Source organism: Ursus maritimus, unplaced genomic scaffold (genome assembly GCF_017311325.1).
Source record: "Ursus maritimus isolate PB19 unplaced genomic scaffold, ASM1731132v1 scaffold_9, whole genome shotgun sequence".
Lineage (NCBI taxonomy): Eukaryota > Metazoa > Chordata > Mammalia > Carnivora > Ursidae > Ursus > Ursus maritimus.
In genome coordinates, this window is record NW_024427107.1 from 78,159,434 (window position 1) to 78,174,481 (window position 15,048).

The 15,048-nt window shown below is 63.5% G+C and overlaps 1 protein-coding gene across 1 annotated transcript in view; it reads right to left on the reverse strand.

The window, feature by feature from the left end:
- Positions 1-940: 940 nt before the first annotated feature.
- The window catches only part of LOC103670607 (maestro heat-like repeat family member 5), a 72,719-nt gene continuing 58,611 nt past the window's right edge, over positions 941-15,048 (reverse strand). The window contains exons 22-32 of the mRNA XM_040625605.1: positions 14,453-14,612; positions 12,919-13,100; positions 9,399-9,536; positions 8,839-8,953; positions 7,860-8,003; positions 3,428-3,604; positions 2,690-2,845; positions 1,939-2,061; positions 1,650-1,752; positions 1,338-1,412; positions 941-1,038 (exon numbers count right to left, since the gene is read on the reverse strand). Of these exons, the coding sequence (XP_040481539.1) occupies positions 941-1,038; positions 1,338-1,412; positions 1,650-1,752; positions 1,939-2,061; positions 2,690-2,845; positions 3,428-3,604; positions 7,860-8,003; positions 8,839-8,953; positions 9,399-9,536; positions 12,919-13,100; positions 14,453-14,612 (1,471 nt within the window). The remainder of the gene's footprint in view (positions 1,039-1,337; positions 1,413-1,649; positions 1,753-1,938; positions 2,062-2,689; positions 2,846-3,427; positions 3,605-7,859; positions 8,004-8,838; positions 8,954-9,398; positions 9,537-12,918; positions 13,101-14,452; positions 14,613-15,048) is intronic.

Consider the following 15,048-nt stretch of genomic DNA (forward strand, 5'->3'; position numbering starts at 1 on the left):
GTCTGGTGGGGGTCCTGAGAGGGACAGCCTGGGGGTGAGGCCCTAGGAAGAACTTCAGCAGGCAAGGGAAAGACCCACTTGCCCATTTCCATGTGGGAAACCAAGTCTGAGAAGGGAGGACCTGGCTGAAGGTCAGGTGGGCCTCCAGGTGGCTGCCTGGGAGGTGGGGGGTCCCTGCTAGGAAGGAACCTCCTCTGGACTCAGCCCTGCGAGGGATCTTGGGAGGAAGGTCTTACTACCCATTTTACAGATGGACTCGCTGAGGCTGTGAGAGCAGAGGCCCTGCTTCAGGCCACACAGCTCCTCCAGGCCGCATCGGGAGGGCCTGGCTCCGGCCCGGGCTGGGTCTGCTGCCAACCCCAGGTGCCGGCCCTGACGGGCCCACGAGGATCGGGCTCAGGGTGGAGGGAGACCTGGAGTCCCCTATACTGAGGAGACCCGCCAAGGGACCGTTTCCCTACTGCCAGCCCTTGGTGACTCTAGAGCTCCAAGCCAGAGATGAGCTGAAGGCTCAGGCGTGGGGGCAGCCCTGGCGAATGGCTCCATTCCACTGTGGCTGCCCTCAGAGGGCCTTTGCGCGCAGGACGCTGGCAGGCATGGCCTGGGCTGTGGTCAGGTGGAGTCCCCTGACCTCCACGAGTGCGGGGGCTGTCATTGGCGGGACCCTGCACAGACTTCACAGTTCGTCTCTGGGAGACCTGCTCTGCCCCCCACCCCCCCATCCGCCAGGCCTGCTGGTGTCCCCTGGGCTTGCCTCGGTCCTCTGGGGCCGTGAGGTCGTGGCCAGGGAGCCGACAGGTGTGACGCTTCTTTGTTGAATCTAGATCTTTCTTTCAAATGGAAAAATGTTATGCAACCAAGCTCTTTGTGGACGGGGCAGGGCTGACAGATTTGGTGGGCACAGGGGAGGAGGAGGGGGGTGAGGGAGGACGGCCGGAGGTCACTGCGGTCTGGCTGCCACCGTCTGAAGGAAGGAGAACTGTCTGGTGGCAAATTCCCGGATTCCGGGCTCTGGGTCTTTTTTGAGATCTTCAAAAGCTCCAGGGGAGGAGACACAAATCAGAGGTGACTCGGGGTCCCGTCTGCCCACAGCCCCACCCTGGTGGAGGGAGCCGGGGGTCCCAGACCCTCCTTCCAGCAGGGGTGCGGGCGGCAGGGGAACGTCACCCAGACCCCACCTCCTCTGCCTCCCAGGCCTGGGGGGCTGCCCTCCCCCACCCCACCTGTTCCACGCCCCAGACTTTTGGGAGCCTCGGGTGGTGTGAGTGGGTGTGAGCCCCCGTCTCACACCCCAGAGGTGGGCTGGGAGGGACGCCGGCAGACACGGGGCTGCTTACTGGAGAACAGCAGGTTTGTGTCGACACTGTTCACCATCTGGGACACGGCCTGGGGATGGTAGCAGGTGGTGTAACCTGTGTGACAGACAGAGGAGTTGGCGGCGCAGGGGGGCTTGCTGGCGGGTGGGGGCTCAGACCCTCTCCTGCCCTTCTGGGGCCCCTCACCCACCACCCCTCCTCTCTTGCCGGCGGACCCTGGGCTGTGTTGTGGTAGCCTGGCAGGTGCTAGTGGGCGGACCAGGGCAGGTGAGGGTCAGGGCACTCAGGCGGGGCAGGCCCGGAGGGTTCCGGAGCCTGGCCACCCCCGCTCACCGATGAAGAGCGCCGCCCAGGTCTTGATGTGACGGTGGCGGCTGTGCAGGTAGCTGAGGGCCTGCGCCAAGTGGATGCTGAACTCCTCCTGGCTGTGGGTCATCTGGCCGGAGGACAGCGTGCTGTGCTCGCTGGACCACGGACCCCGGCCAGGCCCCACCCCTGAGGCCCCTGGGGCTGTGTGTGGGGTGAGGAGCACAGGGGAGCCCCGAGCCTGGAGCTTGGCCCTAGCCCCCCAGCCCGGCCTTCCTCCCCACAGCAGCGTGTCCCTGCGCCCCGGGCCCCTCACCAGGCAGGTCCAGAGGAAGTGGCGGGCGCTGAGGCCCCCCTCCCAGGCCAGCGTGCAGAAGAGGGTGTGCCGCAGCCGCCACCGGAGCAGCACGGCGCAGCGGTAGAGGGCAAACTTGGCCTGCTGCGGGGACAGCCACGGGAGGGGTCACCGGCTGCCCACGCGCTCCGCGAGGGAGGTCTGTCCCCTCCCCAGACCACGAGCTCCGTGTGGAGTCTGAGGCCCGATGCTGTCCTCCCCAGCTGTGCTCTCAGCCCACCCTCTGCCCCCGGGGAGCCCTCACTCCTGCCCCAGTGCCTGGCCGCATTCCCCCCATTCCTTTGGGAACTGGCCGCTTGTTGCCTCTCTTCCTGATGGCCAGGACCCCGGGGAGGCCGAGCTGTGTCTTCCTGGGCTCAGCACAGGGCCTGGCTGGCACATAGGGAAGCTTGATCATTTCACCAAGTTCAGTGAACGACCCGAGCCCTCAGCCTGTGTCGGGTGCTGGGGACGCAGCAGCGAGCGGAACGGCCAGGGGCTGCCCCCACAGACCGCACGGCTGCACGTGAGCACGTGTGCTTGTGTGTGTGTGCACGTGTGCACAGGGTGGACCTCAGTCCACCAGGGAAACCACCTCAGGTCCACACTGCTGCCCCAGGGAGCAGCCTTGCCCTCAGGTGGCCCTACTGCCCTCTGCAGAGCCTCGCTCCGTGGCCCCGGCCACCTGTGTCTTCCCAGTGCACCCAGGGAAAGCCCCCCGGCAGGCACTGACCGTGATGACGGCTGGACAGCAGTCCTTCAGGTGCAGGAGCAGGGGCACCATGCTCTGGTGTACCTGGGTCCGCAGGCCACTCAGCTCCCTGCCCGCCATGGCTGCCACCAGGTCCCCGAACAATGCCATGGCCGCCGCCCGGATCCCATCCCGCTCCTGCAAGGCAGGGCTCAGAGCCACAGCTGAACCCACCTGGGGCCCCAGTCTCCACCCAACTTGGGACCCCCACCCTATGGAGGGAATGGGGCTCAGTTCCCGCAGCAGAGCCCTCACCAGGCTCCGGGCCCCTGGGGCAGGGCAGTGCCTCCCCCGTCAGAAAGGCCCCCTTGTGGGTCCCAGGCCTTCTGCAAGGACATGAACTCATGTCTCACAATCTCATCCTGACCACCCAAGGGTCATGAATGCAGCTGGGGTCTGGGCCTTATCCCTCTAGTTCCCCAGTGAAGGGAAACAGTAGCTGTGAACGAGGGACAGTCAGGAAGGTGAGGACCTCAGGGCTGGAGGGTGAAGGGTGCTGTTGGTCCAGCCTCGTGGGGAAGGGGACGAGCGCCACCTGGTGGCCACTCAGCCCGGCTCAGCCCAGGTGTCCCAGGTGCACACCCAGGTATCCCCCCCAGAGCCTTGTCTGCCTCCCCAGCCCAGGTGGACAGCAGCTGGGGTCCCCCTGCCTTTAAGGGCTGAGATAGTCACAGGAGGAGCACAAGTAGGGGCACGCTGCCTCCTCCTGGGGGCACTCACGTCGTCAAAAAAGGAGCGGGCGTTGATGGCGACCCCGAGGCTTTGGGCAGCCACGCCCCGTGCGCCCAGGCGGTGCAGCACGTCGGACACGGTGCCCATGACCTGCACGACCACCTGCTCGCTGTTCTGGAAGAAGCCGTTGAGGAAGGGTGGCAGCTGTCCACAGAGCAGGCTTCCCTAGGGGTGGCGGGGGCTGGTGGGCTGAGGGCGCTGGGACTGGCTGCTCCCATACCTGACCCAGCCCTGCTGTTTGCACCTGGAGCAAACTCGGCCCCTCCCTCCGCGGCCCCACCCCAGCCCCCATCCTGGCCGGGGCACCTGCATCGCCCCTGCATGCCTGCCCGGCATCGTCCCCCCAACCTCACTGGGATCCCACCCTGGCTCTGCACACAGCAGCTGTGCTCCTAGTTCTGGTCTGCCCACCAGGAGCTGTGTGGACATGGACAGGGCTTTCCCTCTCTGAGGGGGTCCTCCTGGGGCTAAGGGATATTAACCCCCCTTGCTAGTGGGCTCCCAGCTGTTTCTTTCTCCTGTCACCATGCTGGCCAGAAGGCCCCTCGCCCTGTCCTGGAGACCACCCGCCCCTTCCTCCGCCTCACCCTGCCTTTGCCCCCTTCCCGGCCTCCCTGTGGGTCAGCCGGGGCCCTGGGGCAGGACGAGACAAGGTCGGTCAGGTGTGCACAGACTGAGGTCACTGGCTCCTCCCATCTCAGTGACCATGTCCCACGTTCACACTACTTTACAAAAGACTGAGTTCGTTTTCAGCCAGTTCTGTCTGCTTGTCTTGTTTGCCTCGCATTCACGAACCGTCCAGATGAACGGCCGGATGGCAAGATGTCGGCTAATGGGTGTTTCCCGCCACTGGGCCCCTCATCAGTGATAGCGTGTGAGAGCCAGGGTGATTTTTACAGCTCTAAAACAAGTTTTAGGCCACGTCATTGGCTTCCTGAGCTCTTTGGTTTGGTTTGGTTTAGAATATTAAACGTTTTCAGCCAATGAGTTAACAGCAACAAACACTTTCTGAGCACCTACTGGGTGCAGCGAGGGTACTGGGATATAGGACAGGGGTTCTGGCGTTGGACGGAACAGGCAGAATGGGGTTTAATGGGAAGGACCAGAAAACAAATGAAGCACGAACAACGCGATGTGGGTCAGAAGGTGGCAAGCAATCTGAGAGAAGATAAAGCAGGGTGGGGGTGGAGCTGGCTGTGGTGGAGGCCGCGGCGGGGGGGTGGTGGCGGTGGGGGTGGTGGTTACAAAACTTTAATTTCAAGTAGGATCAGAGAAGATGTCACCAAGAAGGTGACCACTGAGGAAATTCTTACAGAGGTGCAGGAAAAGCATTCTAGCAGAGGGTGTGGCATGTGCAAAGGCCCTGAGGCAGAAGCATGCCTGCCCTGTTTGTGAGCAGAGGAGAAACTGATTCAAATCATCACAGGAGCTGGCTGGCTGCTGGGGGAGCCTACACTGCAAAGGAGAAGGGGCAGCTATTGGGACCAGGTAGGGGGTGCCCGTCTGGGAGATGCTGGTGGCTTCAGGGAGGGCAGCAGGGCAGTGGGAGAACAGGTGCATTCTGGGTTTTCTTGGGATTTTTTTATTGCCTGGACGGCCCCAAGGTTTGGGGTCCCCCTCAGCTGAGATGAGGGTTGTGGAGGCACCTGTTTGGGCTGGGGGGGCGTTGGGGGCGAGGAGTTTGTGCACATGCTGAGTTTGAGAGGCCAGCTAGGATCCCAGCAGTGAGTCACGGCTGGAGTCCAGGGCTGGGGTTGGGATGCAGATCTGGGGCCAGTCGGCCAGTCGATGGTACTCGAAGATTGGAGAAGGTCAGCAAGGGAGCGGCGAAGACAGGGCCGAAGAATGGGGGGGGGGGCAGGTCCAGTGCCAGGCCGGGGACGGGAGGAGAGACCAGCAGAGCTGAAGAGGATGTGGGAGCGACCTGGGAGGGAAACCAAGCGAGCGAGGGGTCCTGGGCCAAGGGGATGGAAGTCCCCCAGAGCCGTGTGCTGATGGGCCCAACAAGGCGTCCCGCGGGGCGAGGTCCCAGGGGCCGTGCGCCAGGCGGTTGCAGGCTGGCGGCGCGGCTGGCTGACTCCATGCCTGTGTTTGCACGGTTTCTAGTGGAATGCTTCATTAGGCGTCATGGTGATGGCGTCTTCTTACAATTCCCAACAAGCACAAAGGGCCTCTTGCTAGGGGGGCTCCTGCTGCGGTGGCCACGTGGGTGCCCAGGAGATGGACTCCCCCCGAAGCGCCATCACGCGGTCCATCGACTGGAGCGGAAGTGAGTGATGCCCTTGTGGGTTGTGCCCTCAAAGCATGGGGTGTGCTGCTGGCTGGAGTGGACACAGTGGGCAGCACCCGGGGCTGGAGGCAGGGGTGCACAGCAAACGAGGAGGAGCCTGACCTCCCGAGAGTGCAGACCAGGATGGCCACACCCCTGCGAGAGAAACGCACGTCCGCCTTGCTAAAGCCGCCATTAGCTTGGCCCTTCTGCGTGGGCGGCACCTCTGGCCTCCTCGGACACTGGCCACCACCCAGCAAGTGCCGTCCGTGTTTGACGGTAGACGGTGGCTGGGAAGGCGGGGAGGGAACAGTCCCACACGGCCTGGCAGAGGGCGCCTCTCTGGTGTGGGGGCGCTGAGCTGAACGTTGACCCTCAGCCCTGCGGCCTGCTCTGTCCCCCCAGGTCCGCTGATCCTGCCCCACCCCAGCAGGCCCCAGGGCTGGCAGTGCTCTGGATCCCCCTGCCCACCCCCAGCCCCACTGTAGCCAGCAGCCCACACCCCACTTGGGAGTCATGCCCCTTCCCCGGCCCTGGCTGTCCTGGTCTGGCAGCGCTCCTGTCTGTCTTCTCCGTTCCCCGCAGGACCCACCCAATGCAGGGCATGGAGGCACATGGAAACTTCCTACTGATTGTCTGCCTGCAGGAACAGCTGGAGAAAGGTGTACGGATGACTGACCACCGACTGACTGACTGACCAACCAATTGAGTGACTGACTGACTGAATGAATGATGGAGCAAATGTGAATAACTGAGTGGATGCATAATAAATAAAGAATGAACAAAAAATAATGAAAGAATAAGTCATAAATGCAGGGCCCAAGGAACAATGGATGGACAGACAGGGGGATGGATGGGTGGATGGGTGGATGGAAAGGTGGACAGATGGACGGGTGGATAGGGGGATGGACAGATGGATGGGTGTGTAGGTAGGTGGACGAGTGGATGGGCAGATGAATGAAGAAAGGTTATTCTCCCTTATTAAGTACCTACAGTGTGTCATGTGCAGGACAAAGGGCTCTGCCGGCAGTGACCCTAGTGGTGATCTCCTCTCACCCACGTGCAGACATGCAAGGTGAACAAAGCGGGAGGGAAGTGGGCTGACCGGCAGGAGGCTGCTGAATCTCTTTGGAACCTGGTCCTTCCGTGGCCCCCCTGCCATCAGACACTTTCTCCCACAAGCCCTGTGAATGCTTATGTTCAGCAGTGGAGATGGGTGTGGGCATCTTGCCGCTGTCTTGGGTGTTCATGTGGCCCCTGGGGTGGATGCGGGAGGCGAAGGCCGCGCACCTCCGGGTCAGGTGGGAAAACCTCTCTAACCCGACGTTTCTGCTGAATGACAGCAGCCCCTGGCAGGTCCCACGCCGCTGCCAGGGATAAAAGGCTGCAGCCCATGACAGCAAACGGCTGGAGGGGACGGACCGCTGTGCCGCACACGCTTGGACGCAGCATGGCACTCGTGAGCAGCTGCTGTGACCACTCCCGTGATACCGAGATGGACACTGACTCAGGCCCAGGCGCTGAAGAAACGTGCAGCTAGAGAGTGCTGGAGTGTGGATGGGGTGGACCTGGCAACCTGTTGTGTCACCGGGCGCTCCACCACGGCTCGGCGCCCTAGGAGCCCACAGCAAGGGCGACATCAGGAGCAAGTGGGAGGGCCAGGTGCACTGGGGACTGTGTCTCGGGCCTTCTCTCCTGCCTCTTTGCTAACGTCCCCAGCTGTTCATCAAGGGATGTGGGCTGTTCCAGTGATGGGGGAGCCGGAAGGGGATGGAGAAGATGGGTCACCGGCAGATGGTGAGATTCTCAGGGCAAGTTCCTCTCCACGGGCCAGCCTTGGGAGCCACCTGGTGGGCCCCTCCTCAGCCCCTGGAGGTCTGCAATAGCGCTGTGTCTCTCCTGGGTTGGAGGAGACAACGTCCCCGGGGAACAGACACTTTAACCCCCGACACCCTGCTGAGAGACCATCACCAAACCCACTCTACAGATGAGGACACTGAGACCCGGACAGGGGGTCATGTGCCCCAGCTACACTGCGGGAAGGGACAGAGCCAGGATTCCAACCCAGTAGGCCTGTCCATCCCCCATGCACCCCGCTGCTCTGCTGGGGCTGTGTGTGTGTGACAGCGACAACGTCCCTCGGGCCCTTACCTTCTCTGGGTGGAAAAGGATGTTTCCTAGGCCCTGCAGGCTCCACACGCGGATGTCGGGGCTGGGGTCCCTGAGGCTTCGGGCCAGCACAGTCAGGGCGGCCTGTCTGGGGAGCACGTCCAGCAGGGCGGGGCTGTAGAGAAACTGGGGCAGGCCCCAAGGGCAGGCGGTCAGGCAGGACACCTCCCCTTGGAGAGCCTCCGTCTGCGTCTGGGAGCAGGGCTCGAGCACCAGGGTCTGGCCGGGGTTTTGCGGAGGGCACGTGCTCAGCGCTCTCTGGGTGTCCTGGTTAACAAGTATTTGAAACCCACTTCCAAGCTGGTTTGACTCCTCAGTGTGCGACTGGGGAAACCCAGGCCCGGAGGGGGGAAAGGGCCTTGCCTGGTGTCACACAGCAAGGCTGGGGTCAGCGCATAGCAGTGCCCTGGCTCATGGGACACCTGGGGACGGAGCCCCATTGGGAGGGGCGGGCTCAGATGTTCCTGCTGGTGGGTGGGATGGGGAGCGGCACCCGGCCTTGATGTGGGGTTCTCCCTGCTGACATCTGCTATGGAGGTGCCTCATGAGCCCCTGCACCCCCTCCCCGAGCCCCGCCACGGCCCCAGCCTCAGTGGCAAAACCTGCGTGTCACACCCCTGCGCCTCTCCTGTTCCAACCAGCGCCCTCTTGGCCTCACAGTCCCTGGGGCGACCCGAGCCCAGCTCTGCCTGGCCAGCCAGCTCTGTAGGGGTCGGGCCAGGGAGGGAGGGGTGGAGAGACCGGTTCTTCCAGGCCGCAGGCTGACAGGGGCCTGAGAAGCAGGGGACCCAGCCAGGAGCCCTGGAGTGTGGACCGGCCTGGAGCCAGAAGGGGGAAGGAGGGGGTAGAATGGGTCATCTGGAGGCGCGTCCGTCCAGGCAAGGTCCTGATGGGGGCCCCGAGGCAGCTGGAGGAGGAGGCTGTGTCTGAGGGGCTCCCCTCTCCCTGCCCAGGCCCTTACCTCGGTGAGGATGAGGATGGCCGCCTTCCTCTCCCGCTCCTCCTTGCTCTGCAGGCTGGGCAGCAGCTGTCTGGTCACTGCCTTGATCTGCTTGCAGTGGTTCTGCACCATGGCCCTGGGGCGAGGGGAGGAGGGCAGGGGCAGGGCCCAGCGTGCCGATGTGTTCCGGGATCCACCTCCCCCTACCAGCGGCCCAGCAGGGGCTGCATGTGGGCGGGCACCCGTCGCTGTGAGTGTGCGATGCCCCTCTGCACCCCTGGCCGCCCCCTGGCTTCCGGGCTGGGCTGGGCGTGTGGGAGGCAGAGGAGCGGGCCCCTGGGCACCTCCAGCCGGTATGGAGCTAGTGGCAGATGCCCGTATCCATGGGCTCCGGGGGGCTGTGCGTGCGACCAGGCGCAGGGCACCGCCTTCCACGCCCGAGGACGTGTGCACGCGTGTGAGTTCCTAGGCTGTGCTCACGGGGGGGGGGGCCTGGAGGTCACCGTGGTCGATATCCCCAGATTCCTGGACAGGTGGTGGCCTGGGTCAGGCCCTGTCCCCTGCCCTGGCCCCACTCCTACCTGGCGAGGAGACCCACGCCCTGCGGGTAGGTGTGGATGGTGGTGAAGAGCTTCCAGGCGCCCTGCAGCTCCAGGTGCGCGAAGTCCTGCCAATGCCCCGTGGTGGACAGCAGGCTTTTCAGCGCTTCCAGGGACGTGCTGTGGGGGGACAGGGGGGTCACCGGGCCAGCCCTGACCCTGGGGAGGGGGCCTGCTGCCCTGGGTGGAAAGGAATGTTTTCTGCAATGGCTGCACCATTTTACACCCCCACCCATGGGGGCTGTTTTTTTAGGTGGCCGTCCTCCCGTGAGCGCGGGTCTCTTGTGTAGCCAGCATCTGCCGCCTTGGCTGCGTGTGCAGATGAGTGAGGGGAGCAGGGAGGGTGCAGGTGTGTGAAGCCTGCCGTGGGCACCAAGCTGGGCATCCCGAGCATTGTCTGTCTGACCTGCTGATGCCTCGGGCACCGGCCGCTGCTGTCCCCAGCAATGCCATGTGGACACGAGGCCCCAGCCTCCTCTTTCTGGCCTGGAGTCCAGATGCCCTCTCAGGAGTCCCCCAGTCACATGTGAGCCACGGGAGGGCATCACTGGGTCCCCCTCACCCGGACATTGCCCACTCTGGCCACCTATCCCCAGTGCCGATCAGACCCTGCCACTCCCTCTGCGCAGAGCCCTCCGTGGCTCCCCACTGCTCTGGTGCAGAGGCTGATTTCAAGGCCTCCTTCCTGTTCCCTCCCTCATGTCCCCTCCCCCTAAGGCTCTCTGCCCTCCCTGCCCCCACCCAGGGACGTCAACTGTCAGTCAGGTCTCAGCTCAGAGGCTTGGTCCTCAGGGACCACACGGCAGGTGGCGTGCTCCGGGTCATCCTCCATGGAGGTGGTGACCCTCAGGGCCTTTGCGGTGTGTCATCTGTCCATCTGTCATTGGGCCGTCACCTGACCCCCATCTGCATGTCTCCGGGGCTGTGAGCACCCGAGCAGAGGGTCCCATCTCTGGTGATTGGTGTGGTCTGGGGCACAGCAGCCCAATCTGTCAGTATTGAAGTGTTGACGTGGGGACACAGTGGCCCCTGCAAATGCTGACAAGGGTGCCATCCGTCAGTCCTACCTCTCTTTCCTCCAAGAACTGTAGGGAGCGTGGAGCAGGGGTGGGGGCAAGGCTGAAGCCAGGGGCCAGGGGCTGGGGGCGCCAGGAGAGGGGTAGGGCTGCGGGGACCCCAGGGTGGTAAGCGAGGACAGAGGCTGGCACAGAGTGCCATGTCGGCCCCTCCCTGCTCCGGAGTCCTTGCTGGGTCACCACCCAGCATCCGGTGCCACCCCCGTGTGGTGACAAGCCCTCTGAGGCCCTGGGAGTGGCTGCCAACTTCCCCACCACCCCTGACCACTTGCTGGTGTGGCTGCTGGTTGGTCTGCCCTTCCTGTGGGCCTTTCTGGGTTTTCCTCCGGGCCAGGTGGGACCCAGGTCCTGTCCCTGCTCCAGGGACGGTGTGCGAGCCCGGCCTGGGCAGTTAGAGCCCCACACGCCCCTGTGGCCCAGGTGATCCGTTCAGGGGTGAGCATGTGACCCGAGACGGGCCAGTCAGAGCCAATGGACTACGCCTGGGGTGTGAGTCTGTCCCTCAGTTGCTGGGGTTGCTTCCCTTCTCCCCGGAAAGGACTCACCTGGAGGGAGGCCTGGCAGCCGAGGGGAGGGAGGGAAAGGGCTGGTGCTGCTTGAGCCTGTCCATCCAGCTGGTCAGAACAAAAGGCTCCCCAAGTACCCCAGTGAGATGGACGGACACCTGTGCTCCCTAGGAGTTTCCATTCCACAGGGTGCAGATAACAGGTGTTAGACAATGCTGGCCTTGGGAGGGGAAGGGCCGAGTGGGAGTAGGACCACTATTTTAGAGAAGGTGTTTGGAGAGACTCACAGGAGGTGAGAATATTTGGGGGAAGAGCATTCCAGGAAGAGGGAGCAGGAAATGCAAAGGCCCTGAGGCAGGAGCGCGCTGGGTTTAAGGAACAGCAGGGAGACCTCTGAAGCTAGAGAGGGCAGTGTGAGCGAGGGGTATGTGGCAGGAAATGAGGTCCTGGAGGCAACAGGGAGCCAGACAGAGGCCTCTGGGCCACTGAAAAGATCTGGCCTTTTCTGAATTAAGTGGGGAGGGGCAGGGAGGCGTGGGGCCATGGACATGCTTTGAATGGCATCTGGGCTGCAGTGTGGAGGGCAGGTGAGCAGGGTGGGGATGGGGGGAAGTCTGGGAGATCAGGGAGGCTGGGCACGTGCGGGCAGACTCAGGGCTGGGGGAGCAGATGGGTGGAGACAGTTCACTGCAGCCCCTCCTGGCCCTCCTACGTACGTTCTGGGAGGAGAACGTTTTATTAGCTTATTAGGGAAGATTCATGCATTTTGCATGGTTGAGCTGAAGAAAAAAGGAACTTTATGCACATTCGAATTCAGAAGCAATATGAGAAGAAGTGCCATTTTTTTTCCAGTGACGCGCCTTGGGGAGAGCTGTTATAACCGACAAATTACGTGAAGCACATCATAATACAAACAAATGAAAAGAGTCGGCCCCAGCGGTTTTTAAAGACTAGCTTGTTGGATTTCTCGAGACATGACCTGGCGCAGAGGGAGGGCAAGCCAGCCAGTCTGAACGGTGGCTGAGTGCAGCAGGGCGCGGACCCTCCTACATGGGTCCTGTCCACACTGCACAGCGGGGGGGGGGGGCAGATGCCGCAACTGTCACGTCAGGGCACAAATGCACCAGGGTCAGAGCCTTGCTCAAGGGGACCTGGAGGGGCTCAGCACTGGCCAGGGGCCGCCCTGCCTTCCCACAGGCTCCAGCTCAGCAACCCATGGGCATGCTGTGTCTCTCAGAGAAAGCCTCTGAGCTTCTCTGAGCCCTGGTTTCTTTATGTGTATGATGGGGAAGACAGCATTCATCTCACAGAATTCCTGCAAGGACCACATTCAGGGAAGATGCGGTGCCTGCTGTGGGCAGGTGGCAAGTGCTGTCCCATGAAGTCCGCACAGGCCAGCAAGCACGGAGCGGCTCTGAGGCCAAGCGGCCCTCGGGAGCACGAAAACAGGCCCCGTGCCTGCCCCGAGTCCCTCCGTGCTGACTGCTGCATGGGCCTTGCTAGTGTTTGGGGGTTAAATCGTGTCCCCCTAAAAAGCTATGTCTAAGACTTAAACCCTGTACCTGTGAATGTGCCCTTATTTGGAAACGGGGTCTTTGCAGCTGGAATCTGGTTAGATGAGGTCCATAGAGTGACCCTAATCCAGTATGACTGGTGTCCTTATACGAAAGGGAAACCGGGACAGAGACACGCAGGGGAGAGCAGCAGGTGATGAGGGAGGCAGAGGGGGGAGCAACATGTGCAGGCCGGGGAGCACTGGGAGAGGAAGAAGCCAGGAGCGTCCTCCCTACGGGCCTCAGAGGGAGCAGGGCCCCGCTGACACCTCGCGCTTGGACTCGAGCCTCCAGTGCCGAGCCCACAAGCTGCCAGTGCTGCTGCGCTCTCAGCATCCCGCTGGTGGAGCCTGTACTCCGGCCTTACCTCCGGGGGCTGGGCATGGTCGCCTTGGGGGCCTCCTGGCCGGGCTGCGGCTCCTGTAGCAGGTCCAGCTCCAAGACGTAGTGCATCTGGGTGAGGAGGGCCAGGAGCAGCTCGGGGTAGGCGTCCTGCATGGCCTTCTTGAACTCTCGGGCGAACTGTAGCTCGTGCAGGGTGTTCATGGCCTGTCGGGGGCAGGGTCACATCTGACCTGCCCTCCCTCCTGTCACAGCCTCCAGGACCAGGGCCCTATCTCTGGGATGTCTCTCCGGGGGCCCTGGCCCTCTCGGCTCCCTCCCTGGACCTGCTTGCAGGCCTGTGCCCTCCGTCCCAGCACGTCTGGGGACACCACCCCCACCCGCCTGTCCCCAGTCTGCCATCCGCCTGTGTCCAGCCCCTGCTGCGTAGCCCAGGCAGCAAGGCTGCGTGGGTCTGTGCTCCCCGTGGTACCGTGGTACCGTCAACACAGAGGTCTCTAATGAGTGACAGCCAGGGGGGACAAATGACCCCCGGAAGGCGGAGCTACCAGACAGCAGCCCTGAGGCTTCCGTGCCTGTTGGAGCACATGGTCCAGAATGTTCTTGGGGAGGGGGGACAGCACTGGGAAGTCATGACAAGGGCAGGCCAGGGCTTGGGGTGTGGTGGGACACAGAGAAGGCCACCCTGTTGACCCCATGCTGCTGTGTGGTTTCCGATAGGAAGGGCCCACATCAGCGCGGGGCAGGGGTGTTCAGAAGGACGGAGGACCAGGCACAGAGACAGGGTGGAGCTCCCATCTGCTGCCATGTTCAGCCATCACACACCTGTGCTCAGGCAGCAGCCTGTCTGGGGGGCTCTGGGTGGGGAGGGGCTCTGGGGGGCTCTGGGCCGCTGCTCAGGGGTTTTTGGGGTGAGGGTGTGTGTCTCAGCCTGGAAAAAAACGGGGTCGGGCCACAGCTGCTGCCTCGTCAGAGTCCAGCCAAGGACAGGTGTGGCTGTGTTAGGACTGAGCCCCCGGCTCCCGTGGCCGTGGAGGGAGGAAAGCTGGCTTTGGGGGGGGGGTGCGGTTCCTACAGGAGGGTGCAGCTGCAGGAGGCAGCCCCCAAGATTCCCCCAAAATCTACAAGCCCAGGCCCCAAGTGTGGACAGAGGGGCCCACCATTGTCCCCACTCTTCCTCTGCTGGAACCTGCCTCCCGAAGTTCCAGTGCTCTGAGGCCACCCACACAGCGGGTCCCGCATCCTGGGTACGCGCCACGTGCCTGGTCTGGCCTTGCAGGACCACTACTGTCCCACTGCATGGGGGCGGGGGCAGGCTCTGTAGCAGTCCGAGCCCTCAGCCAGGAAGTGGGGGGCTGGGCCTGTGCGGTCAGCCCCTGCCCGGCAGCCTTGGAGGCCCCTGTTGGGGGGCTTCCACAGCCTGGCCCAGGGCTCCCCCTCCCTGGGGCCTGGCGCCCCATGGCTGCGCCGATGCCGCCAGTGCTGACGTGCACACGGGAAGCCAGCCCCCACGCGGGGGCAGCTGGGGCGGCGTCCAGGGAGCGACGGCAGACACTCACAGCGAGCGAGCGCAGGCAGGGCTTATCCTTGAGCTGGGGGCTGCTGTCTCTGGCCCCGGCGGGCAGCGGCCGCTCCTGCAGCCAGGCCAGCAGCATGGCCAGCACCAGGCGGCTCACGGGCTGCTCAGCTCCCAGGGCCCTCCACGAGCGGAAGGCGTGGCTGCGGGCAAAGAGGGGTCATGAAGGTGGCCCCGCTCGTGCTCAGCCGCACCTGCAGGCCACCAGGGCCTCAGGGGCCAAGGGAGGAGGCTGGGCTGGATCCCACATGGGACCCTGGCTGTGGGGAGCCCCTGGGGTGGAGGAGAGCCCTCGAGGGGAGACTGGGCAGCAGGGACAGGAGTGCGCGTGGTCTGTGGGACAGGCGGGAGATGGCAGGCCCGCCGCCCTGGTCCAGGCGCCTGGGTCTCCTCACTTCCAGGGTCTGTCCTCCAGGCTCCCTGCACCGCAGCTAGAGACTCTCTGTCACCCTCAATGGCTCCTAAGTACTGACAGGACACGTCCAGCTGACCCCTGCCCTCTGTCCTCCTCTCCTGCCTTTGGGCCTCCACGTGTGCCATTGTTCCCTGGGCTTAGGGCAAGCCTCCCCACCAGGCCTG